Raw genomic sequence first — 26,695 nt, forward strand, 5'->3', positions numbered from 1 at the left:
TCGAGGACGTCATATGACGTCCTCCCAGAACAACAGAAGCCTCGTCCCGCCGTCATATGACGGTGGGCGGTGGCTTAGTGGTTAATGAGTTATGAAACATGCTGAAGTTTCAGAGTTATAACTGCTAACCTGTCTGCAGAGATGTTTATTGGCCATCTCCTCCAACTGAGCTATTTACAACTGGTATATGTTAGTTCTCTGGATTGCTCAGCTTGCGAGAGTGACAGTTTAATTAGGATTTCTAGACTTAAATTGTGGATTGGGTAATGGAAATGTGTGTCTGATCAATGTATTGATAAGGTCCTGGCATCAGTTAACAGTTTGTGTATTGTATACAGTGAAGGAAGGGGGAAAGGAATCAGAACTGCTGGATCTCTGGTTTTAAAACAGAGAAGCTAATGACAAAAATGTAATGGCTGAACTTGAAAAAAATGGCTGCTACACGCATGTGCTACTCACACATTTGTGAGCCAAGTACGCATGACCATTACACCTCCCCCCTCAGGTGGCTGCATGGGAGGGAACTGCAAAATCCCTCCTAACACAATCAACTGCTGTTGGCTTAGCTTGTTGCGCCATAGGTCCGCCTTGCCAAGGTGTTCACTTTTGTGCGGTCTGGTCTAATTGCATTACTGGAGATCCAGGCTCCCTTTGAGAGGTGGGCTGTTCTCCCTAGCAACACTGTTTGGCCAACAGAGTGTTTTTTGATGGGCGAGTACCAGTCGGCTGTAACCACCTGAATAATGTGACAGCTTCCATGATGCCCACCTGATCACATGACACCTCTGTTGGGATGGCATATGCTAACTGGCTAGAAGGTAACTTCTTGCATAGGTAGAGAATGAGATATTCCTCTCCTGTCTCGTCCTTCTGGCCCGTGACTGCACCTGATCCAAAAGTAGTGATGCTAGTGTGCGCCGGATCCAGATAGGTGAATTACGGGGCCCGCGTCAAAGGTGCACCGACCAGTACCTCCGGCAAGATGGAATGGTCCTTCTTACACACTGGCGTAAGGATGCCATTTTTGTCAGTTTCCCTTTTGATCAGTCAGTCACAGGTTCAGCTGAGCCACTATAGTTGCACCCCAGCATCCTACTGTAGCTAGCTGTACCCAGGATTGACCTTACCCATATTTTGGTTTGAGGAGTAGGCCAGGTCATGATAGCCTCAACCTTCCCAGTTCCAGATCTCTGGTTGCCTTCTCCCTGCTGTTCCCAGTACCCAATCTCTGACATGTCCATCTGGATTAATCAGGTACAGTGAACAAAGTTCTGTAGCAATACAGGTCCCAGGGTGAAGAATACTAGTGTCTTCTGCAAGCAAACGATTTGGGCCCTTGTTTTAAGAGTAGGTTTAATCAAGCTCGAGTGAAGCAGTAATCATCTAGGATGTTCTATTGGGTAGTGATTTGCAAGGACAAACCGCTAAAGGTGGCAACTCCAAACATGCATCCTCTGACACTAGGAAGGGGAATAAGTGTCTGCAGGCAGTGTCTGTACTTTGCTAAGAAGGCTGTTGGGTTTACACCCGCTCACCAATCCTCTGTGCGATGACAAACCGTAAATCCCAAGTACTGGTTCAGGCTCCTGGTGATGTAGTGAGGCCCCGGATCACCTCCTGACAACCGATCAAGATGAAGGGTATCAAAACTTGGAACGTGATTTGACAGCGGCCGACCCAATACCTTGATGGGTCAAGTGATCCCTGAAGCGGTGTGGGTCGTCTCCATTGGGCTGTATGGTGCTGGGCTGCTGAGCAGGGTCCCTGGGCTGAATGATGGTGGACTGTGTGGTGGTCTCCTTTTCCTGGCGTTCCTCAGTCTGTCCTGAGAGCACTCTCTCAGTAGTGCTGTGTGAAAGCCTGTCTCTCTCTCTCTTTCTCTTGCTTCAGGTGCCCACTGCCCAGGCTGGCACAACTCCAGCGGCTTTTTCTTTGGCTTGGGCTCACTCTTCTCTCCTGAATCACCTCAGCCTTCTCGCCCCTTCACACACACTCCTCCTCTCCCCTCAACCACTCCGTATCACTTCCTGAAACTTTTTACTTCCCAGTGTCATTTGGGTCTCTTCATGTTCAGAAAGGAAAGGTCAGCCTCTTCCTCTCGTCATCTTGTGGCCAAATGTAGAAATTGCATAACAAATAGCCTTACATATAACATATAATCTATGGGTGTCCTGTATGTCTTGCTGACAACATACCTGTTACATACTCCCACCACCAAAGAACCTTTGGCCCCCCAAAGGAAGGAGGGAGTCCATCAGCATATAATATCCACATCCTGTTATATGCTTTCAAAAGTAGTATCTGCAGGCAAAAGCAGGTTAGTACATGTAGGATAACAAACAATTCGCATGCATGTATGATCCCGGCAAGGGAACCCCCCCATTTGTCATAAGAGGTGAAGTTGTCTTGCTCATAAGCCACTGATATTGGGATGGCCCACCTAGATGTGCCAGGGGGTGAGTTGGAGTCGCCCTCCACTAAACTTGTAGTGGGAAGGGTCGGCGTGTTGTGAGTTCTTTGAGAGGTATAGATGGCTTCCTCAGAACTTTCGCCTAGAGCATCGTAAAGTCAGTCTTTTTGGCGGGTGAATTGTTCATTTTTCCCTTTGCTCTTTGGGTTCAGATAGTTCTGGTATAGCTTCTTCTTCCACCATAGAAGGTTGAAGAGTCTCTGTGTCCTCTGCAGTTAGGGAAATCAGAAAATCTTCCTGGCCTGTCAATGATTGGCTCTGTGGTATGAACTCTGGTGCTTCAGGCCTGAGGGTTCCAGTATACGATGGTGGACTGTGTGGTGGTCCCCTTTTCCTGGCGTTCCTCAGTCTGTCCTGAGAGCACTCTCTCAGTAGTGCTGTGTGAAAGCCTGTCTCTCTCTCTCGCTCTCTTTCTCTTGCTTCAGGTGCCCACTGCCCAGGGGCTTTTTCTTTGGCTTGGGCTCTCTCTTCTCTCCTGAATCACCTCAGCCTTCTCTCCCCTTCACACACACTCCTCCTCTCCCCTAACACACTCCGTATCACTTCCTGAAACTTTTTACTTCCCAGTGTCATTTGTGTCTCCCCATGTTCAGAAAGGAAAGGTGAGACTGTCCCTCTCGCCATCTTGTGGCTAAATGGAGAGCTTGCATAACAAATAGCCTTACATACAGTGGGAACGGAAAGTATTCAGGCCCCCTTAAATTTTTCACTCTTTGTTATATTGCAGCCATTTGCTAAAATCATTTAAGTTCATTTTTTTCCTCATTAATGTACACACAGCACCCCATATTGACAGAAAAAAACAGAATTGTTGACATTTTTGCAGATTTATTAAAAAAGAAAAAACTGAAATATCACATGGTCCTAAGTATTCAGACCCATGCTGTGACACTCATATATTTAACTCAGGTACTGTCCATTTCTTCTGATCATCCTTGAGATGGTTCCACACCTTCATTTGAGTCCAGCTGTGTTTGATTATACTGATTGGACTTGATTAGGAAAGCCACACAGATGTCTATATAAGACCTTACAACTCACAGTGCATGTCAGAGCAAATGAGAATCATGAGGTCAAAGGAACTGCCTGAAGAGCTCAGAGACAGAATTGTGGCAAGGCACAGATCTGGCCAAGGTTACAAAAAATTCTGCTGCACTTAAGGTTCCTAAAAGCACAGTGGCCTCCATAACCCTTAAATGGAAGACGTTTGGGATAACCAGAACCCTTCCTAGAGCTGGCCGTCCGGCCAAACTGAGCTATCAGGGGAGAAGAGCCTTGGTGAGAGAGGTAAAGAAGAACCTAAAGATCACAGTGGCTGAGCTCCAGAGATGCAGTCAGGAGATGGGAGAAAGTTGTAGAAAGTCAACCATCACTGCAGCCCTCCACCAGTCAGTGCTTTATGGCAGAGTGGCCCGACGGAAGCCTCTCCTCAGTGCAAGACACATCAAAGCCTGCATGGAGTTTGCTAAAAAACACCCGAAGGACTCCAAGTTGGTGAGAAATAAGATTCTTTGATCTGATGAGACCAAGATAAAACTTTTTGGCCTTAATTCTAAGCTGTATGTGTGGAGAAAACCAGGCACTGCTCATCATCTGTCCAATACAGTCCTAACAGTGAAGCATGGTGGTGGCAGCATCATGCTGTTGGGGTGTTTTTCAGCTGCAGGGACAGGACAACTGGTTGCAATTGAGGGAAAGATGAATGCGACCAAGTACAGGGATATCCTGGACGAAAACCTTCTCCAGAGTGCTCAGGACCTCAGACTGGGCCGAAAGTTTACCTTTCAACAAGACAATGACCCTAAGCACACAGCTAAAATAACGAAGGAGTGGCTTCAGAACAACTCCGTGACTGTTCTTGAATGGCCCAGCCAGAGCCCTGACTTAACCCCAATTGAGCATCTCTGGCAAGACCTAAAAATGGCTGTCCACCAACGTTTACCATCCAACCTGACCGAACTGGAGAGGATCTGCAAGGAGGAATGGCAGAGGATCCCCAAATTCAGGTGTGAAAAAACGTGTTGCATCTTTCCCAAAAAGACTCATGGCTGTATTAGATCAAAAGGGTGCTTCTACTAAATACTGAACAAAGGGTCTGAATACTTAGGACCATGTGATATTTCAACAATTCTGTGTTTTTCTGTCAATATGGGGTGCTGTGTGTACATTAATGAGGAAAAAAATGAACTTAAATGATTTCAGCAAATGGCTGCAATATAACAAAGAGTGAAAAATGTAAGGGGGTCTGAATACTTTCCGTCCCCACTGTATAACATATAATCTATGGGTGTCCTGTATGTCTTGCTGACAACATACCTGTTACACTATCTTTAGATAGATTTTTTACTTCAAAAGCATTTTATTAAAATAAATTTAATAAAAAGCAAAAAAAATCGATTTTAAATGAAAAAAATCTGATTTAAATTTAAAAAATGTGATGTTTTGATTTTTTTTTTAATCATTGGTTTTTATCCACCCTGCTGCTAACAAATCAGGACACCAGTTGTACTGCCACTAGTCATGACATGCGCTCTGCAGGGTTGTTGTGTGAGAATCGAGCTAGGCCACAAACCATTGTGTGTCACTTCAGCCCTTGCCTTAGAGATTTCACATGGATCTTCACAGATCAGGTGACACCTTCAATACATGCCACCTAGACTGACTAGACATAATGAGCAGCTGTTTAACCCTTTCACGGGAAGAAGAGTTGCTGGCTGCCTGGCACGGCATCGTAAGAAGTGTGGGTTTCCCACAGGTGTAGCTTCTGTGGGTGTCAGTTGCAATTGGCGTGACACCAGAGACTGCAGGTGCGGGTTGCTGGGAAACTTGACTCACAGGTGTTAGAGGGGTTGCCATGGCCAGATACCCAAGTGTTGATATAGGTATTTGCCAGTTCTGCTGCTGCTTTGGCAGAGGTTGGCCTTCACTCCAACACAAACTGTCTGACGTCAGCAGGACAAATGTGTAGCAGCTGATCTTCGACCATAAGATCCTCCAGGGACTCAAAGGAATTGGCTTTCAAGCCTTTGGTCCACTGCCAGAATGCGGTGCCTAAGAGACTTGTCACATCCATATATGAGTCCCCAGGCCCCTCTTGCAAGGAATGAAATGACTTCCTGGTTAACTGATACTTTCAGATGATCGCAAAATTGCTGTCCTACTACGCTGGCAATTCAACATAAGCATCCAGGGCCTTGCCTCGCAGCCCTGGCGTCAGGTACTGAGCCCGTTGTGCTTGGGGCAGTTGGTACTGACGGCAAGTTTTTTCAAATGACAGTAGATACATGTCAATGCCACTGTCCTTTTCAATGGCTGGATTTGGCTGCCTGGTTCACAGGCAGAGAGGCATCCCTGTGCTCTAGGGATCTTAGATTCTGAGCCTATCACTGCTGGAGCCTAGCCATCTCCAGTTCGTGCCAGCGATCAGCCTCCCTCTGCGCTGCCTGCCATTCCTCTCTCTTGGCTGCAGCCTAGCAGTCAAGAAATTGCAGGTATGCCAAGTCTTGCTTCGCATTCAGCAAACAGGTCATTTTTGACAATCTTGTACTTTGATAACCCAGACATATTTGCAAGAAAATATAGAACAGAAAGCAGGAATAGGAAGGAGCTATTGCTGTATGTAACTTTAAAAACCAAAATATGCACTGACTTGTTTCTAAGGACTGCTTCCACAGAGGTTACAATCCTTCAGTGCAGAGCTAATTCCTAATGATGCACTGAATGCTTTAGTGCAGAACTTGTCCCACTATGCTGCCAGCAAATATGTGACGAAACGAGGTATCAGATCCCTGCCCTTCTCACCAACTCATGACAAAGAACTAGACAATCTCCCACTAATGTAACAATGCCACTCTCAGCTGCACCCTGCACAAAGATTTTTCAGCTTGCAGGGCCCAGTCTAGGTGCCAGCAGCCTGAGAGCGATTGTCACTGGGCTATGTCAATTAAGCATTTAACCGTTTAACTGCCACCAGCGAGTTTTACTAAAGAGTCGTAACTTTCCAAAGATTAGCAATACCAACTATGATTTTAGAATAAACGTTTTTAATACACACTGTCCCCACAGACAGGTATGTTCAGAGGATTTATTTTATACAGTAGTTCTTCAAGAGACGGGGATTCTTTTTAGTTTGCATTAAAAGCGTTAGAGATAATGTTGACACTTTTCAAAATAGGGTTGAATAATGAAAAGGTCAAAATGGTGCAAATAAAATATTTACAGAAAAAGGGTGTTACAAAGAAAAAAAAAGGCAATAAAAAACAGAGAAGTAGAATAATTGCAATGTCCTTGCTTCAGCAAAGTTCAGTCAATGGGCAAGGTGTTATTAGCTCGCATAACTTGACAGATGTTCCTTGGTTGATGGTACATGAGAACTGTCCTGGCATCCCCTTTTTCTCTGGGATCAAAGGGGTGACAAAGGCCATCTAACCAATTAAGCATGTGAGAAGTGATTTCTGGGATGTTACTATGATTTTCAATAGGAGAAGTGTAGTTTTTAGAGCAAGTCTGTTGGAAAGACTTAATTGAGGCACCACATCCCTTTTAGCAAAGATATCATGGAAAAGGAGAAATTGGGACTTTTAAAGCGCAAACATAAACAAAAATATAGAAATGTAGAAAATATTTATTCAAATTAAAAATACATAGGTGAAAAATATAAAACCACAGTACATCAGTAACAAATATCAACAGAAGTATAATTGTATCTCTACATGTTTCGTCATTCGCGGCTTCTTCAGGAATTCTGTTACAATAAACTCTGTATGTATAGACTCATCACTATAATAGAAAAATATGAAAATCAGAAAAAAACAATTTTTTTTTTTAAAGAAAACAAACAATAAAACACAGCAAACAACAATCCTGATTTTAGTGTTCTAAACTGATAAGCAGTGAACAGTAAGCACGTTCTGACCACGGCACCAACCTTCAAAGTTTCAACGTTATAATCATTGACAATTGTGGAGTGGCATGCAGGGCCATTTGAGAGCATCACAGAGAAGGGTAATAGACTGGGAAGAATTAAAAGTTCATCTAAATTAAAGGTAAATACACAAAAACATAAGAAAAAAGAAAAAAGGGGGACACAAAAGCAGGACTCCCCAATATCAAAAAGCCTACCTCAATGATTTTTCAGAGCAACTAAAAGTCTTGATATCCCCAGCAGGTTAACATTTGCTCCATTTGCAAACAAGGGAGAGAAATAGACTTTTTAAATCTGAAAGATTCTCAAAGTGTTTCAGACTTCCCTTAAAAAATAAAAAAATAAAAAATAGAAAAACTAAGTTACAATGAAAGACAATTTTGAATGAAAAACGTAGTCAAGTCCAAATCGATCTTTACCTATTGTTTCTGGAGCTTTAATGGACCGAGCCTAACAATGAATAAGGATTTCTTCCTTTTATACCCCCCTCCAGACCGTTTTGGCGCCAAAAAATGGCGCCAAAAATGGTCTAAGGATACATGATTGGCTGGATTAAACCAGAGACCAGTCGCATAGGAAATTACACCCTCCTCCATTCCGGCACGCCGGAAATGACATCACAGCGGCCAAGGAAGCAAAAGAGGAAGTGGAGGATCACACAGAATAATCCAAAGTTGATCCACAAGTTGGGGGTTCGAGTTGTCGATGGCTTCCTATCGGAATGAGGACCTCAATCCAAGGCATATAACAACTTTGCGCTGGACCTCCTGATTTTTTTTCTCTCCAATAACATTTTTGTTTTTGGTTTTGACCGCTCCCACTACCTCCAGGTGCAGGGGGTTGCGATGGGGACCAAATGTGCCCCATCATATGCCGTCCTGTACCTGGGGGGGTGGGAGCATGAGATTTTCTCCTTGGATGAGTTTGTTGCTGATTTTGAAAGGGTGTTGTTATGGAGAAGATACATAGATGACATTTTTGTCATCTGGCTGGGAACGAGGGATGAACTAATGCTTTTTTTAAATAAATTGGAATCAAATGCCTACAATTTGAAATTCACTCTATCTTGTGACCAAATTTCTTTTGACTTTTTAGACATTACAATCTTTATCAATTCAGATGGTACTCTTGGTTCATCCCTTTATCGGAAATCACTAGCCGGCAATACTATTCTACATGCCACTAGTTCGCATCCAGATTCTCTAATCCAGAGTATACCTTACAGTCAGTATTTACGACTGAGGAGAAACTATAGTGTGGATGAGGACTATGAGCAGGAGGCTAAGGCACTCCAAATTCATCTTCTAAACAGAGGTTATACTAAGACCTGCCTAAAAAATGCCTATCGGAGAGTAAAACAGAAGGATCGAAAAAGTTTAATCCACTCTAAAAAAATGTCTAATGCCCCGTACACACAGTCGGACATTGATCGGACATTCCGACAACAAAATCCATGGATTTTTTCAGACGGATGTGGGCTCAAACTTGTCTTGCACACACACGGTCACACAAAGTTGTCGGAAAATCTGATCGTTCTGAATGCAGTGACGTAAAACACGTATGTCGGGACTATAAACGGGGCAGTAGCCAATAGCTTTCTTCTCTTCATTTATTCTGAGCATGCGTGGCACTTTGTGCTTCGGATTTGTGTACACACGATCGGCATTTCCGACAATGGATTTTGTTGTCGGAAAATTTTATAGCAAGCTCTCAAACTTTGTGTGTCAGAGATTCCGATGGAAAATGTGTGATGGAGCCCACCCACGGTCAGAATTTCCGACAACAAGGTCCTATCACACATTTTCCGTTGGTGTACGGGGTATAAGAGTGGACAACTTGTATGTCTTATTACTAGATTTGCTGGGGAACATAAAAAGGTTTGTGGAATTGTTCAAAAATATTGGTATTTACTTGCTACGGATGAAATTTCGTCTAAATATATAGGGGAGAATCCTCAAATCACCTACCGCAAATCAAGATCTTTAAAAGATCAATTGGTACATAGCCATCTTTATCCTAGAACTAACATTAAACATAAAGGAACTGTCAGGGCTGGGCTCAGCCCTTCCTTCTCTGAGCTGGCCGCTCAGCTGTTGGCTAATTGCCAGCTCCTTTCTTTCCACAGTGACTCAGCTGTTGATGATCTGCTCGTCAGTCCTGGCTACTTAAAGCCGTCCAGCTCACTTCATCTCTGCCTTCACCTTTGATCACATCTCTGAGACTTTCTCCTGCGTTCCCGCTGAAGACTTGCTCGGCTGACGTCCCTTCTGGCTCCTGATCCTGCTTGCTGTACTACTACGTTGATCTCTGGCTCTCTGACATTGGCATTAGCTGACTACCCGATCTGGTTACTGAACTCTGGCTATGTATTGACTAGGCTTACTCTGTTTACCTTTTTATTATTATTAAACAAGTGTGATTAACTGTACTTCTGTCTTGGTCTGATTCATGGTTTCTGACAGGAACCTATACCTGTGGAAGATGTGACTTCTGTCATTTACTTACCAATACTGCAGAGGTGATTCTTCCTAATGGTCAAGTCTACAAACCAAGCTTTTTTGTTGACTGTAAAAAACAGTATAGTTTACTACATGAAATGTATATGTAATGCATTTTATGTGGGTAAAACCAAAAGGACCTTTTTCCACAGGAAAAGAGATCATGTTAAGTTATTGAATAAAAAAAAGATGGAAACTCCGATCAGCAGGCACATGGGGCTTTATCATGTCTTTGATGCCTCCAAGATGCAATTTTTTGCATTAGAACATATACCAGATTGTGGTAGGGGTGGTGACATAGACAAAATTCTTCTCCAACGAGAATCAAAATGGATTCATAACTTATCTGCTACTGTGCATCCAGGCCTAAATGAGTCTTTGAGTTTCAAGCCTTTTCTTTAGGAATTTAGCCATTGTTAATTGAGAAATCAATATTTCTCTGTTTGTATTGATTATTTCTTTTGGATTGTCAACTATTTAAACTGAGGTTGTATTTACCTTACTGATAGTTTGGACTGAATTTGCTCTGGACATTGTGTATGTCTGACTGTTCACGGCACCCTATTATTATTATTATTATTATTATTATTAATAGAAGATTAATTGTGTTTTTGTTTTTTTTTAACCGTGCTCCACTTTCTGTGGATATCTATTAATGTGATTTTTTATTTTAAGGAGGTTTGGCTATGGGCCAGAGGCATCATATGGACACCCAAGGCATTTATCCAATTTGGTGAATGCCGCCTTAGCTGTTTTTTTCCTGGGTCCCTGTTTTATCATTATATATTTTTCTACTCTTTCCAACTGGTTTGGGCTTCCAGCTCTCTTTTTATTCCATCCTTGCATTATTTGATTTTTTCCCAGTTCCGGCCACCATAGGTTTTTCATCTTGCCTTAGAGGAAGTAGTTGGATTATTCTGTGCGATCCTCCATTTCCTTTTTTGCTTTCTTGGCCGCTGTGATGTCATTTCCGGCGTGCTGGAATGGAGGAGGGTATCATTTCCTATACGACTGGTCTCTGGTTTAATCCAGCCACTCATGCATCCTCAGACCGTTTTTGGCGCCATTTTGTGGCGCCAAAACGGTCTGGAGGGGGGTATAAAAGGAAGTAATCCTTATTCATTGTTAGGCTCGGTCCTTGGAAGGAGGCATGCTGTCTAAAGCTCCAGAAACAATAGGTAAAGATCAATTTGGACTTGACTACTTCGTTTTTTATTCAAAATTGTCTTTCATTGTAACTTAGTTTTTCTACTTTTTATTTTTTTATTTTTTTATTTTTTAAGGGAAGTCTGGAACACTTTGAGAATCTTTCAGATTTAAAAAGTCTATCTATTTCTCTCCCTTGTTTGCAAATGGAGCAAATGTTAACCTGCTGGGGATATCAAGACTTTGATTTGCTCTGAAAAATCATTGAGGTAGGCTTTTTGATATTGGGGAGTTCTGCTTTTGCACCCCCCTTTTTTTTCTTATGTTTTTGTGTATTTATCTTCAATTTAGATGGACTTTCAATTCTTCCAAGTCTATTACCCTTCTCTGTGATGCTCTCAAATGGCCCTGCATGCCACCCCACAATTGTTGATGATTATAACTTTAAAACTTTGAACGTTGGTGCCGTGGTCAGAACATGCTTACAGTTCACTGTTTATCAGTTTACAACATTAAAATCAGGATTGTTTGCTATATTTTATTGTTTGTTTTCTTTAAAAAAAAATTAGTTTTTTTTCTGATTTGTATATTTTTCTATTATAGTGATCAGTCTATACATACAGAGTTTATTGTAACAGAATCTCTTGAAGAAGCCGTGAATGGCGAAACATGTAGAGATACAATTATACTTCTATTGATATTTGTTACTGATGTACTGTGGTTTTATATTTTTCACCTATGTATTTTTAATTTGAATAAATATTTTCTATTTTTATATATTTTTGTTTATGTTTGCGCTTTAAAAGTCCCAAATTCTCGTTTTCTATGATATCTATGATTTTCAATAGGTACTTATATCTCTGAGTACCTACTGGGTACAGCCTGCTAACATGCAGATTATTGCTAGCTTGAATGTAGCTTTGAAATAAATATAAACTTGACAAGTTTTGTATGCCCAATTTGCCTAGGAGCTAAATTGAGCTGGTTCTTTAAAACACTATAAATTAACCGAGGGTGGTAAACGTGTCCATATACTGGCTGTGCTGTTATTATTTCATGAGTTATGAAACATGCTGAAGTTCCAGAGTTATAACTGCTAACCTGTCTGCAGAGATGTGTATTGGCCATCCCCTCCAACTGAGCTATTTATGACCGGTATTTGTTAAATCTCTGGATTGCTCAGTTTGCGAGGGTGACAGTTTTATTAGGTTTTCTAGACAAATTGTGGATTGGATAATGAAAAGGTCTGTGTGTCTGATCAATGTATTGATAAGGTCCTGACATCAGTTGGTGTATTGTATAGAGTGAAGGAAATAGGAGGGGAAAGAAATCAGAGCTACTAGATCTCTGGTTTTAAAACAGAGAAGCTAATGACAAATAAAATGTAATGGCTGAACGTGAACAAAATGGCTGCTACACACACAGCTAATCGTTAGCCCAGTATGCATGACCATTACATCCCCCTGCATCTCTGGCTAGCAGTTCACTTTGCAGTGGACAGGGGAGAGGTTCAATCAGCAGCTCTGTGGTGGTCGCTATACAGTGGAGTGGGGAGGAAGCTTCTGATCAGCAGCTCTGTAGTGCTAGACAACTCTCCCTGCCCCGGCAGTTCAGGGTATACAGTGGAGAGGGGAGGGGACTCTGACCCAGGCAGTTTCCGGTTTCAGTGCCCCATGACAGGAGTATAGGGCCACAGGATCAGTGCAAAGGGCCCTAGGACCAATGAAAAGGGACCTAAGATGGGGTTAGTGGAACCCTTCATGGTTTCTTGCACTGGGACCCTGAAGGTTCTAGTTACGCCTCTGATGGGGGAGTATGGTTAGCTACTAAAACAACTTTAGCAGGGGGGCGCATGCGCGGACTCCTCCAAGATGGCTGCTTAAGCCCGGAGCTCCGCACTGCCATGATCACCCGGAGCACATAGCGTGGGAACCGGGACCCCGTGGACCACGACACCCACCTCAAGGCTGATAGGAAGTGCTGGGGAACAAACCTATGCCGGCCGGATCATCCAGGAAGGACCTGGAACCTTTATTCAGAGCCTCGGCGGAGCGGGCCGAATCCAAGATGGCGGGCGCCATGCTGCACGGCGCACAGACAGCTGCAGAGAGCCCAGGAGAAAAACTTTCCTATGCCGCAGTGACCCGCTCTCTCCCCTCTGGGACCCCAGTGAGTAATCCTCAACATTTGGCTCAGTTCACAGCCCTCTCAGAGCACCTTGCAGAACAACCCATGACACCCCCCTCGCAGCCTCCCTCCCCTCACATTACAACAGGGCCTGAGATGGCGCTCACTCCAACCCACACTATCCTCACAGCCCCTGACCTATTCTCCCAGCTATCAGCTCTGCTGGATAGAGGTCTGGCCCAAACTGCAGCCAAAATAACGGGCGACATTAGAGAGGACTTCCAGGCCCTGGGCTCCAGGATGGAGGCGATTGAGGATAAACTTGACCAGACCATCTCTAAAACCAGGCAGAACTCCAACCACATACAGGTCCTACAGGACCAACTGGACATTGCTCTCTCACGCATCGATGACCTTGAAAACAGGTCCAGAAGGGAAAACTTTAGGCTTAGAGGTCTCCCAGAATCTATAACCGACTCCACGATGGCGGTCCAAGACTTCATTAAACAACTTATCCCTGACATTCCTCCACATAAGCTGGAAATTGACCACGCTCACAGGACATTAGGACCGCCGAGGAAAGATGGCCTCCCCAGGGATATTGTGGTCAAGCCACACTACTTCTCGGTTAAAGAAGAGGTGATGAAAAAGTGCAGATACCAACAGCCCCTCACGTGCAGAGGCCACGCCGTACAAGTCTTTGCAGACATTTCATCTAACACAATACAAAAAAGGAGGGCACTGAAGCCCCTACTCTCAGTGTTGGCGCAAAACGACATCAAATATAAATGGGCCTTCCCATTTGCACTCAAGTTTGATCACAGAGGCAAAACCTACTCTTTCCGCAGCCTCCCAGAAGGAGAACGGATCCTGTTAGACCTCCGCCTCATCTCGCAAGAGTCAGCTATGGACTGCAACAATTCTACGGCGGGGTCATACAAACGCCCATCCCCTGCAAGCCCCTTGCAACCCCTGTGGGAAAAACCTAAATACAAGCGCCCCAAAGAAGCCAAACCTCCATGATTCCTCGAGTCAAGAAGATGTTTGATGGACTATCCCTGATTTCTTTTTCCCTATGTAGGATCCTACACGAACCCGGTTGACTTTTCTTTTTTTTTTTTTTTTTTTTTCTCTTTTTATTGCTGGAGTGTTTTTTCCTTTGGTCATCCCAGCATTAGATGGTCTGTGCTAGAAATTTTCTTTATTTTTTAGCCGGGGGGGAAGGGGGAGGGGACGTTATGTCCCCTTTCTCTCCCCCCCTTTATCCCTCTATATCCTCTCATAATGAGAAAGCCACACACAAATGTTTCGGGTCCAGGGTGGTCCCTTGGGGGTAATCCTAATGGGACTTACCTGGAGCTAGGTATTGTAATGTGAACCAACACGACCCTTAACACCACTTTATGATCTAGGTCTCCAAGGCACAGGGTAACAGAGTGTGAACTCATGACTCCTCCTTATGTTGTGCCTGGGACGCAAAAATGAGTTTCATTTTGCATGGGCTATAGCCCAGGGAGCCTTCCTCACCTCAAATGTGTCCTGGGTGGGAGGGGAGGAAGGTGGGGGAGAAAAGGGTGGGCGGGGTCCCCTTCGGTTCCCCAGGTCGGACTAGATCCGATCAGCAGTTTTATTATTCAGTATTTAACTAAGGTGCGCCGAGGTCGCGGCAGTTAGGCTGCACCTCCATTAATCCCAAGGACCAGGTGATACTGGTCTCCTGGGTTAGGAATCCACCCTGTCAGCAGGGCTTGGACACTTCCTCCACTGTGAAGAGCGGTGTGCTCTGTTGCCATCACTGTTCACACAGGTCCCGAGAGGACTTGATCTTCCCTTCCTCCCCTCTTCCTATGATCTCTTCTCTACAATCTTCTCTAACAATTTATTTTCTTGTAGTTGGCTGTCTGCTGGGTTATACCCACTCACCCAGTAAGAAGCGAAAGGATGTCTTAATGGTCCCAACTTCGGTTCCCACTCCCCCACTGGAACAGGTAAGCGCTGAAAGATGGGGGGTAGGACCCCTACTTCTGCTTCATGGCTGACACTGACAATCTGACCTCCCTATTAAGGGTGGCCACACACAATACCCAAGGGCTGAACTCTCCTTCTAAACGAAGGAAAGTACTTGATTTTATGAAATCCCGCAAGATTGATCTTCTATTTCTCCAAGAAACCCACTTCCCGATCCGGTACAAACCTAACTTTATCCACTCTCAGTTCCCATTGTTTTATCTAGCTAATGCGGAAGACAAGACCAGAGGGGTTGCTATCCTTATATCTAAAAATTGCAGATTCACGCTTCATAAGGTTCAACGAGATCCAGAGGGTAGGTACATCCTAGTTAAGGGTTCCGTAGAGGGCAGACTATATTCCCTAGTATCTTACTACGCCCCTAACACAGGACAGCAAAAATTCTTTAGCTCAATGTTTAAGACACTCGGACCAATGCTTGAAGGCTCTGTAATTTTTGGGGGAGTCTCCAATGTTGCCTTCGACCAGGGACTAGACAAATCTAAACCCCCAACCGCCCAAAACATCCGTCCGACTAAAACCAGCTCAAAAATAGCTAAGCTGTTTTATTTACAAGGACTCACTGACATTTGGAGGGAATTAAACCCCACCAAAAAAGACTACACTCATTTCTCCCATGCCCACCAATCCTATGCTCGTATTGACCATCTGCTAGTCTCGAATGACTTGATCCCGGCAGCCCAAAGATCACAAATTATTGACACGGTCTGGTTGGATCACTCCCTGTTAAGTGTTCTGTTAAATAACCAAACCCCACACCACAAGTACAACCTTTGGAGACTAAAAGAAAACATCCTTTCTGACCCCGCCTGGAAAGTAGAAATTGAAAAGGCCATCACGGAATATTTTAATCAAAATGACACGGCAGACGTCTCCGCGGAAACCTTATGGGCAGCTCATAAGGCCACAATAAGAGGGAAATTAATACAAATAGCAGCCAAAATTAAAAAAGAACACGGGATAGACATAGTCAACCTAGAAAAGAAATTCCAAAAATTATGTGCGGAGCACAAGAGAGACCCTGCTTTAGTACCCGTATCCCAATTGGATGCAGCACGCCTAGAATTAAACTTAGCTCTTACAGCTAAAGCGGACAAAAGTTTATCATGGCTAGGAGCAAAATATTACTATCAGAAGGATAGGGCTGGATCTCTCTTGGCATCCCGTCTCTCCCCGCGCCCTCGTTCATATACCTTCCCCAAAATTAAACTAGCGGGACAACCACACACAACAAACCCATTGAAGGTCATGAAAACCTTCCATGGATTTTATGCAGATCTATATAGCGAACATAAGGCAAGTAACCCCCAAACCCTGACGAAATTTCTGAATAATCTCCCGATTCCTACCCTTTCGGCTGAGCACAGAGATAGACTCGAAGCTCCAGTTTCCGCCGCAGAAGTGCTAGCGGTTATTAAAAATCTTAAGAGGCGGTCGGCTCCGGGTCCAGACGGCTTCTCCGTACCATACTATAAAACTTATGCAAATACCATAGCACCTTATCTTGCTAAATTCATTAACTTCAAAACCAAGGGAGAGCCTCTGGACCCGCAAATGAACGCTGCTTTCATAACCGTAATACCAAAGCCAGACAAAGACCAGGGAGAAGTATCCAACTATAGACCCATATCCCTGATCAATAACGATCTAAAAATTATGACTAAAATTATGGCAGACCGTTTGGCCTCCTTTATTGGATCCTACATCCATAAGGACCAAGTGGGGTTTATCCCGGGAAGGCAAGGTCCTGACCAAATCAGAAGAACGGTGGATGTAGTCTCCCTCCTGCAATCGGGCTGGGATGGTAGTGGGGCACAAAAGGGAATGTTGCTATCTCTAGATCTACAAAAAGCGTTCGACTCTGTGTCTTGGTCTTACCTATTCTCAATCATACAACAATGGGGTTTTGGCCCACGGTTCACAGGGTTACTACACTCCCTATACTCTAGCCCGGAAGCTAGAATCAAACAACAAGGACAACTCTCTGATCCTATTAAAATAGCTAGAGGGACCCGCCAAGGTTGCCCGCTCTCGCCTCTGATTTTTGCAATAGCGATTAAATCATTGGCAATTGCTATACGCACTAATCCGGACATAGCGGGGGTGAACTGTGGGCCAACAACACATAAATGCGGTCTATTTGCTGATGACCTCATTCTTTACATAACGTCACCAGTAACCTCCCTCCCAGTGCTATGTAAGCTCCTAGAAGACTTTGCACAGATCTCTGGTTTATGTGTTAACTACTCCAAGTCTCAGGCACTTAATGTGTCCCTCCCGTCAGCTTTGGTGTCACGGTTGCAGGAGGCGTTCCGCTTTTCTTGGAGCGAGTCCAGCATTCGATACCTTGGAATCAATCTTACCCCCAAATTTGAACAGCTATACCAAGCAAATTACCCCCCATATACAAAAAATTAGAATCCGATCTCAAACAATGGTCCCCACACCACATTTCCTGGCTCGGTAAAATAAACTCTGTAAAAATGACTCTGCTACCGCATCTCCTATATATTTTCAGAGCGCTTCCGATCGCCATACGGAAGGATCACCTCTCAGCATTCCAAAACAAGGTAGTAAAATTCATATGGGGATCGAAGGGGCATAGGCTCCCGAGAAGCGCACTATTCGGCCCAAGAAAAAAGGGAGGACTGGGACTTCCAAATCTCTTTTGGTACTACCAGGCGGCTAGACTAGCACAGATATCAACAGTTTATGCCAAAACAGCCAGACCTGATTGGGTAGAAATGGAAAGACAGGCAGTACCAACATTTACAATTGACTTCCTCCTCTGGTGCCCACCAAAGGCTAGGCCCCCGGTCTTGTCTCCCGCCTTATCACAATCTCTGACGTTGTGGGACACTCTCAGAAAGAGCCCTTCCTTGGTATCGCACAGCAAACCTCTATCGCACATTTTCCGTAACCCCGCGTTTCCCCCCGGGTATGGACATAAAAGCCTTTCAGTGGTGGCTGGATAGGGGTATGTACCGGATCGGGAACTATTTTACCGCAGCGGGGCCGTGTTCCCTCAACCACTGCGTTAAATATCTGAGTCTCCCCAATTCGGAGAGGTTCAGGTTTTACCAAATTTCACATTTTCTCCAATCAATCTGGGTTGAGAAACCCGAACCACCGCAGTTCACCCTATACAAAATATGGTGTGGGGGACTCCTGGAGCAGAGAGGGGGAATATCCTTAATCTACTCTTCGCTTGCTGCTACAGATAAGAAAGCAACGTTCATGCTGGCATGGGAGAGGGATTTACAGGACACATGGGCTCTAGATTACTGGCACGCGGCCTTCTTCCGATCATTCAAGGGCATTTATAATATATCCCCGATTGAAGCTAGCCTAAAGGTAATCACTAGATGGTACTTGACCCCCTCCCGGCTTGCTATGATGCATCCCTCGGTCTCCCCTCTCTGCTTCCGCGGATGTCACATGAAAGGTTCCATGATACATATATGGTGGGAATGCCCTAAAATCAGGACCTTTTGGCAAAAAATATTTTATATATCCAAAATAACAGGTAAGACCATTCCCAAGTCTCCTCTAACAGCTCTTCTCAACCATCCCATTCCAGGGATCTCAAAGTCTTCACAGAAATTAGTATTTTTCGTTCTCCTGGGAGCCAAAATTACCCTTGCTAAAGCTTGGAAGAAGCCCTCAGTCTCTCTCATAGCAGCTAAACGGAAAGTGTCATGGATAATGGCTCAGGAGAAACTAGTAAGCTCTTTACTAGACACCTCAGCAAAGTTTGAGAAGATTTGGGATCCATGGTCCAAATACATAGGAATAAGGGAACATCCAAATTATTAGAAATAGACCCCTACTGGTGGTGGGGGCACCGAGCAGACGGCTAAACTCTTCTCTTATTTGCACTTCACCTCTCTCCTTCTTACTCCTCCCTCTTCTCTCCTTCCCCAACACCCCTTTTTCCTTTTTTTGGTTTTTTGTTTCTTCTTCTCTTATATCTATCTCCCTGACTTTCCATACCTGGCAGGCATGAATAGAACTCACTCCCGCAGTGGATGCACACTGGAGTGAACTGTAGTAGAAAGTTTTACTTAGTAGTTTGTCCCTGAGGTCTACATATGAATAATAGCATCTTTATGCATCATGCCTAAGCAGCGGCTGTGCCAAAGGGACTGTTAGGTTTTGTTATGTTTTTTTAAGCTTGAAATGTTACCCGTTTAGCAAACTGTTTTTGCCACCAAACTCATTTGGTCAATGGGCCAAAATTTTCTTTTATTTCTTCTAATTCGCTAATGCCTCTCTAGGTCCTCAGGTCATTAGTAAATGGAACCCATTCCTCTATCCAGCACAGTGTGCTCCCATGAAGGGGTGCTGATGGTTGAATGGGATAGATACCCAAGGCCCACCCATGATGGCCGAAATAACAAGGATCCTGTAGGACCTGATATTAGAAATTTCCGTTTACAGCTAGTTGATGATGTAACTCTAGTGTATAAGTTGTTACAATGCAAAACATATTTCTGTAACGATGATATGTACTTCTCCTTTTATTTTTCTTTAAGATGTGAAATGCACCTGAAGCTTGTTCTTATAATTTATTTTTCTGTCAAAATCTAATAAAAATCATTTAAAAAAAAAATAAAACAACTTTAGTACTTTGGCTATGAATTCTGAATATTCATTTCTTCACAGAACTTTCAGCTTCAGAGATCAGTGAGGACCTGTTTTCAAGCTCATCTACTGTTTATTAAGATTATGTAAACACCTTTTTGTCTACAGCATGGTCACAGGTTTACTTGAAGCACTAAAATGTGTTAAGAATACTACTGCAATTTTGCAAGTATTATTAGATGTAGTGTCACTCCTTCTATTATGCAAGTGAGAGTTGTGTGACAGGCTTCAAAGGTGCATCACCCAATCTTCTTCCATACAAAGCTTGGAAAGCAAAAGTGTGCTTGCAGCAACTTTCATACACCATGCAGGTAGCACAGAGAGCCTTTGGATGAAGGGTATTCATCGCATAATTGTTTGCAGATGCCAGAACACCAGTACAAGCCCTGAGGGATATAAAGACTCAAATTACCCCTTCTGCTTCTAAGTCACCTTATAATCATGTTAGAAACACATTTCTTCCCTTACATTTTATAAACTTTTTAAGCTTCAAGGCTCTTCATTTCGTTATTTTTTGAGCTTATTTATGCTACAATAATATGATTTGTGATTTTAAGTGAAGAGAAAATGAAAGTTTCAGCACTAAACCAAACTGACAGTATCCACGTGAGGGTATTTGAAATGACAGCATGGAAAAATGTCAACATGTTAGTGCCCTAGAAACATGAATCTATTTAAAACTGTGATGTTTTTAATTTGTATTCATGTATTATACACAGCTAGAGGAAGATTAATGACATATACCATATTCAGTGTGTTATATCCACTAAAATTCACTGATGCACTTTTTGTCTTGTTTACCTTTCTCCTGCTTCTTAGAACGTGGACATGGCTCCTTCTCTGCAAACTGCATTTGCCCGTCGTTGGTGGATTGCTTGTACTGCAGTGCTGGAAAATCTTTTCTTCTCAGCAGTTCTTTTTGGATGGGGCTCCCTTCTCATCATGCTGCAACAGGAAGGATTTTATTCACACCTATGCACAGGTGACTAAAACTTTCATTGTACACAGTTATACCACTGTCTTAGCAGCATCTAAGGGATACCCCAAAAAAGATATATGTATATTTATAAAATAGCACACATTTTCAAATTGGAAATTGTTGTAGACAATATTGTTAACTGCAAAAGGAGGCAAAAATTATGATTGGTAGGTTTGTGTTGGAAAATATCACTTCTCCAACATTATGTTATCAAAATTATAGTCTTCTATTTCTATTAAACTCGATTTCTCTTAAAATATTTACATAATAATCCATAAGTATCAGTAAAGATGAACTATGTTTCCAAAATGGGTGTTGGGTTAATTCAAGGCATGTGGTTAAATAGTCTTGGTGTAAACTATAAAGAAATTGACATACTTAAAAAATGTTAATTAGGGGTGAGTGGCGCTACCTTACCAGGGTACCTTATTTTATATAATGAACCCCAAAATTAATATAAAAAATAAATAAAATTTTGTATGTTTAGTGCAAGCCCTAAATCACTCAAATTCTTTGGACAGTGAATGTGAGTGTCCAACTATATAAAGAGTGGACTGTGCTAGCGTGTCAGTCACATGACCTGCATAAAAGTGTACACCATGTGGCTGATCCTCACAGATAAATAAGTAACAAGTTGTAAAATAATAAATGACAATATAAGTTGACAATGAAATTAAAACACCATAGTCTGTGCCATAGGGAGGAATCAGTCCAAAGGAAACCTCCTACTGAAAATCAGTGTGCGATCCACTCAGAAATGGCATTAATCAGGATATCTGAATCCTATGTTGATCCACATGTAAGTCCATAAGATAAGATGAAAAAACTACTAAATATACATAAGTATGTATATCTCATAAGTGTCCCAACTTAGACAAAAAATAAAATTAAAAATAAAAATAAAATAAAAAATGCACAAAGCGTCCCTAAGAATTAGTGAAAAAATGAAAAAATGGTGAAGGAATTGCGTGTACCAAAGTCCAGCAAAAAAGCAAAAATAAAATAAGAAAAAACAAAAAGCATTTGTGGTAAGTGACTTTCGTGAAGACAGCTGCTCAGATCCAGTGACTTGCGGTGCTCCCCCTCAAAGATCCCCACTCACCAGCTCCCTGCACCCCTGCAGGGGTAGTAGGCATGTAGTACCAGGGCAGCGGTATGGTGTTCTTAGGTCCTCCGGGTCTCCCGCACCAGCTGTGAATTCTTCAGTATATCCTCATATGGAAGAAACAGGGCTCCATAGTGTGATACGTTTTTAAATGGTTTATTCAGCTATCATAACAGCACATAAGGTAACATAAAATAACTAAGATAAAATAAATAAATTAAAATAAAATCCAGACTTCTTCTAAAAAGACCAAATAGTCACACAGCGTGTAATCTAAGTTTAGTATGGAGAGGACTCGTGCGTCTGGAACCAACAGCTGAGCGGCGTGCGCCTCAGCTGCGTTCCACACTCTCCTACTTCCGCGTATGATGTCAGTGCGTAGCTCCGCCTTAGGCGTTTCGTCATCGACGTTATCAAAGTGCGCCTTTGATAACGTCGATGACGAAACGCCTAAGGCGGAGCTACACTGACTTTACCGGCGTCTATGACAGAAGCCATCATAATAACGCTGCTGAAGGAGGGGAAAAATCCGTTAGAAGTGGCATCATATAGGCCGATATCATTATTATGTTCCGACGTGAAGATTCTGGCAAAAGCCCTGGCAACAAGGCTAAAGAAAATAATTCCAAAACTAATCCATATAGATCAAACTGGGTTTATCCCGGACAGAGCTACAAGTACGAACATAAGACGAGTATATTTAAATATGCAGATCCCCACAGTAAATAGCGGTTAGAGAGCTCTGCTCTCGTTAGACGCAGCCAAGGCATTTGATTGCCTGGAATGGCATTATATCTAGAAGGTGCTAGCGGAACTCCAATTTGGCCCCAGCTTTGTTCATTGGCTGAGTCTTTTATATGACAAGCCAAAAGCAAAGATCACCCCTCCTGTTTGCCCTGGCAATGGAGCCACTGGCTGCGGCCATAAGGGCGTCTCAGGGGGTTCAGGGGTTTAATAGAAGGAGGGGAGAGGAGAAAATAGCAATGTATGCAGACGATATTTTGTTGTTCCTGGGGGACACACAGGACTCATTAAGGACGGCCATGGGGATAATTGAGGACTTTGGTCATTTCTCCGGGTTAAAAATTAATTGGGAAAAGTCAGCAATATTACCCATAGACCCTCTGACGGAGCCCCTTCCGCACCAAATCCCACAAATTAAAGTAGTAAGTCAGTTGAAATACCTGGGGATTAATATCTCAAGAGATCCGGAGCAATATATTGCAGAAAACCTAGTTCCATTAATGAAAAAACTTAAACAGAAATGTCGGGTGTGGGGACGGTTACCTCTTTCGGTCGCCGGGCGCTGTAATCTGATAAAAATGGTTTGGATGCCGCAAATTCTATATATCTTACACAACTCACCTGTTTGGATTACTAAACGTTGGTTTAACAAAATGGATAGCCTATTTAGAGAGCTGATCTGGAAGGGTGGGGCAGCAAGGATCGGCTTGCAGACGCTTCGGCGACCTGGAGAGAAGGGTGGACTGGGAGTGCCGGACCCGGGATGCTATTTCTTGGCTTCTCAGCTCCAGCATATGGGAGGGAGCAACAGGCCCGGGAATGGGGTAGCGGGGAACAACGTATTATTAAACGACACTAATCATGATACTATAGTAGAAGCGCTGGAGGCGGACTCCTTTGTCACCAGATGCCCCACCACCCGGCTGATGGTTAAGAGCTGGAATAAGGTTAAAAAAATAATGGGATATGTGGATTTCTCGGAGTTCTCCCCATTATGGGAAAATAGCAAGCTCAATGAGTTAAAAAAAATGGGGAAGATTGAGGAGTGGGATCGGCAGGGCATCCATTTTTTACCACAGCTTTATAAGGCTGGGAGTCTAAAAACATTCCAGGAGCTAGTGATTGAATTTGCGATCCCCAACCGATCATTCTACAGATACTTGCAATTAAGGCATGCCCTAGACGCACAATTTAACGGTAAGGAGCCATTATGGAGTGATATGACCTCTCTGAGAAAGCTGGTTGATGCAGAACCCACGAAAGGTTTAAATTCCGATATGTACAGTAGTCTGAGAGTTTCGGTCCAGGGGGACAGGGTGGAAGACAAAAATAGGAAGAAATGGGAGGACGAGGGTGGGCCAATGTCAGACAGTCAATGGGAGTATGTCTTGGCTTCTGGACCCAGGGTCTCCCTCTCCCCATCACAGGCAGTATCTCATCTATATTTGATATATAGGGTGTACTTTACACCATTAAAGATGTTTAGGATGGGGAAGAGGGTAGATGCGGAGTGCCAGAGGTGTGGAGGAGAGAGGGGAGATCTGTGGCATATGTTCTGGCGCTGCCCAAAATTGTACAGATATTGGAAATGCATAGTGGACAGGATAAATTTTATTTTTAAGACATCATTGAGCATGGGTATCAAGACCTGTCTACTGGGCCTGATGGAGGAACAACAGCCCGTAAGGGACACACAGACCGCAATAGTTAGGTGCCTGTTTCAAGGGAAAAAGCTCATAGCTAAGAACTGGCAGAGAAAAGAACCCCCGACGTTCGAGGAATGGGTGAAAGAAGTAAAGGAGGAAGTCAGTAGAGAGAAACATATATATATAAGAAAAGAAGTAATTATAAAAAAATTTGAGAAAATATGGAAGCACTGGGTGATGTGGGAGGAGCATAGAATGAATGGTGGTGGGGGAGAATAAGGTATAGGAGGGTTGGGGGAAGGGAGTTGGAGGGGGATTTAAATGGTGGGAGTAGGGGGATAGATAGGGAAAAAGGGGTAAAACTCTTGAATATCCCTTTGATAAAGGAGGGTATTTTATTGATGATCGTTTTCTTTGCTTACTATGTGGACTACTGTATAAATGTGGTCAATTTAAGGACTGCGCAGATGATGGATTTGTCAGTCCCTGTTTGTGAGTTGTTCTGTTTTTTAATGCGATTTTTTCAATAAAAAAAGGATGGAGAAAAAAAAAAAAAAAAAATAGTCTTGGTGTAGATTTTACTCCTAACGTAAAAACATTTATTTTACTAAAGAACTGTATATCATAATGAATTGCTCTTTTTCTCTATAAAATACAGTCTTCACCTTTCTTTCTGTTGTTTATTTACATCTCTGTGCTGCTGATTTCCTCCAGCCTTTTATCAATCACTCCAATGTCAGCTGCACATGATTACTCTGGACTAGGTTCCTGATTGTGATAACAGTGGACCGTGCCTGTGTAATGTAAAAAGTAGGGATGAGCCGAACACCCCGCGGTTCGGTTCGCACCAGAACCTGCGAACGGACCAAAAGTTCGCACGAACGTTAGAACCCCATTGACGTCTATGGGACTCGAACATTCAAAATCAAAAGTGCTCATTTTAAAGGCTAATTTGCATGGTATTGTCCTAAAAAGGGTTTGGGGACCCGGGTCCTACCCCAGGGGACATGTATCAATGCAAAAAAAACTTTTAAAAACGGCCGTTTTTTCGGGAGCAGTGATTTTAATGATGCTTAAAGTAAAAAAAAAAAAAGTGAAATATTCCTTTAAATATCGTACCTGAGGGGTGTCTATAGTATGCCTGTAAAGTGAAGCGTGTTTCCCGTGTTTAGAACAGTCCCTGCACCAAATGTCATTTTTAAAGGAAAAAATCTCATTTAAAACTGCTTGCGGGTTTAATGTAATGTCGGGTCCTGGCAATATGGATGAAAATCAGTGAGACAAACGGCATGGGTACCCCCCAGTCCATTACCAGGCCCTTTGGGTCTTGTATGGATATTAAGGGGAACCCCGCACCCAAATTAAAATAAGGAAAGGTGTGGGGCCACCAGGCCCTATATACTCTGAACAGCAGTATACAGGCTGTAGGTTTGTTGTTAAGTAGAATCTCTTTGTAATTTTGAACGGGTACATTTTTAACGTGTTTAGCTCCAGCCAAAAAATCTTTTTTAAGCTTTTTGGAAAACATAGGGAAGGGTTATCACCCCTGTGACATTTGTTTTGCTGTCTTTCCTCCTCTTCAGAAGATTTCACCTCACTTTTTGTCCCAATGGATTGGAAAGCATCAGTGGAAAGGAGAAATGTTTTTCCCATATTAACTCTTACAGGAGAGAATTTCCCTTCCTAGGGGTAGATTTATTCTCACTTCCTGTTGTCTCCTTCCGTTTGCAAGTAGGAGTCGTTTGTAAGTTAGTTGTTTGAAAGTAGGGTCCTGCCCTATATACTCAGCAGAAATTTGGGCCTTAGGTGTTGCTGTGGCCACAACACTGTAAGCTCTCACAGGGCTCTGCTGTGAAATATTAGATCAAGAATTGTAATTACATGCCCATGTTGAACAGGAGCTGAAAAATTAGGCCTTAGGCACTGGTGCTGGTGCCACAACACTGCAACCCCTCACAGACACTCTAGTTGGAATGCAGGAACGAGCCCTGCTGCAAAGTATTGCATCAAAAATTGTAATTACACGCCCCTTTTAAACAAGGGCTGAAAAATTGGGCCTTAGGCACTGGTGCTGGTGCCACAACACTGCAACCCCTCACAGACACTCTAGTTGGAATGCAGGAACGAGCCCTGCTGCAAAGTATTACATCAAAAATCGTAATTACATGCCCCTGTTAAACAGGGGCTGAAAAATTGTGCCTTAGGCACTGGTGGTGGCACCCAGAACCAAAAATGTTCTTACGAGCTATCAGCGTGATGATTGAGGAGGAAGAGGATAATTACTCAGGGATAGTCACTCAGCATCAGCATAGGCAGTCTTTGAAGGGATCTGAGATTTCAAAAAAAATTATTCGGTTACATCAGCATCAGGTGCTTGGTAGCTG

The 26,695-nt window shown here is 43.2% G+C and overlaps 1 protein-coding gene across 1 annotated transcript in view; it reads left to right on the forward strand.

Moving 5' to 3' along the window:
• The window catches only part of SLC43A1 (solute carrier family 43 member 1), a 639,315-nt gene that overhangs the window by 107,123 nt on the left and 505,497 nt on the right, over positions 1-26,695 (forward strand). The window contains exon 2 of the mRNA XM_073596982.1: positions 20,657-20,819. Coding sequence (XP_073453083.1) covers positions 20,666-20,819 — 154 coding nt within the window. The 5' untranslated portion in view covers positions 20,657-20,665. The remainder of the gene's footprint in view (positions 1-20,656; positions 20,820-26,695) is intronic.

The sequence above is a fragment of the Aquarana catesbeiana genome, linkage group LG08 (assembly GCF_042186555.1).
Source record: "Aquarana catesbeiana isolate 2022-GZ linkage group LG08, ASM4218655v1, whole genome shotgun sequence".
Classification (NCBI taxonomy): Eukaryota; Metazoa; Chordata; class Amphibia; order Anura; family Ranidae; genus Aquarana; species Aquarana catesbeiana.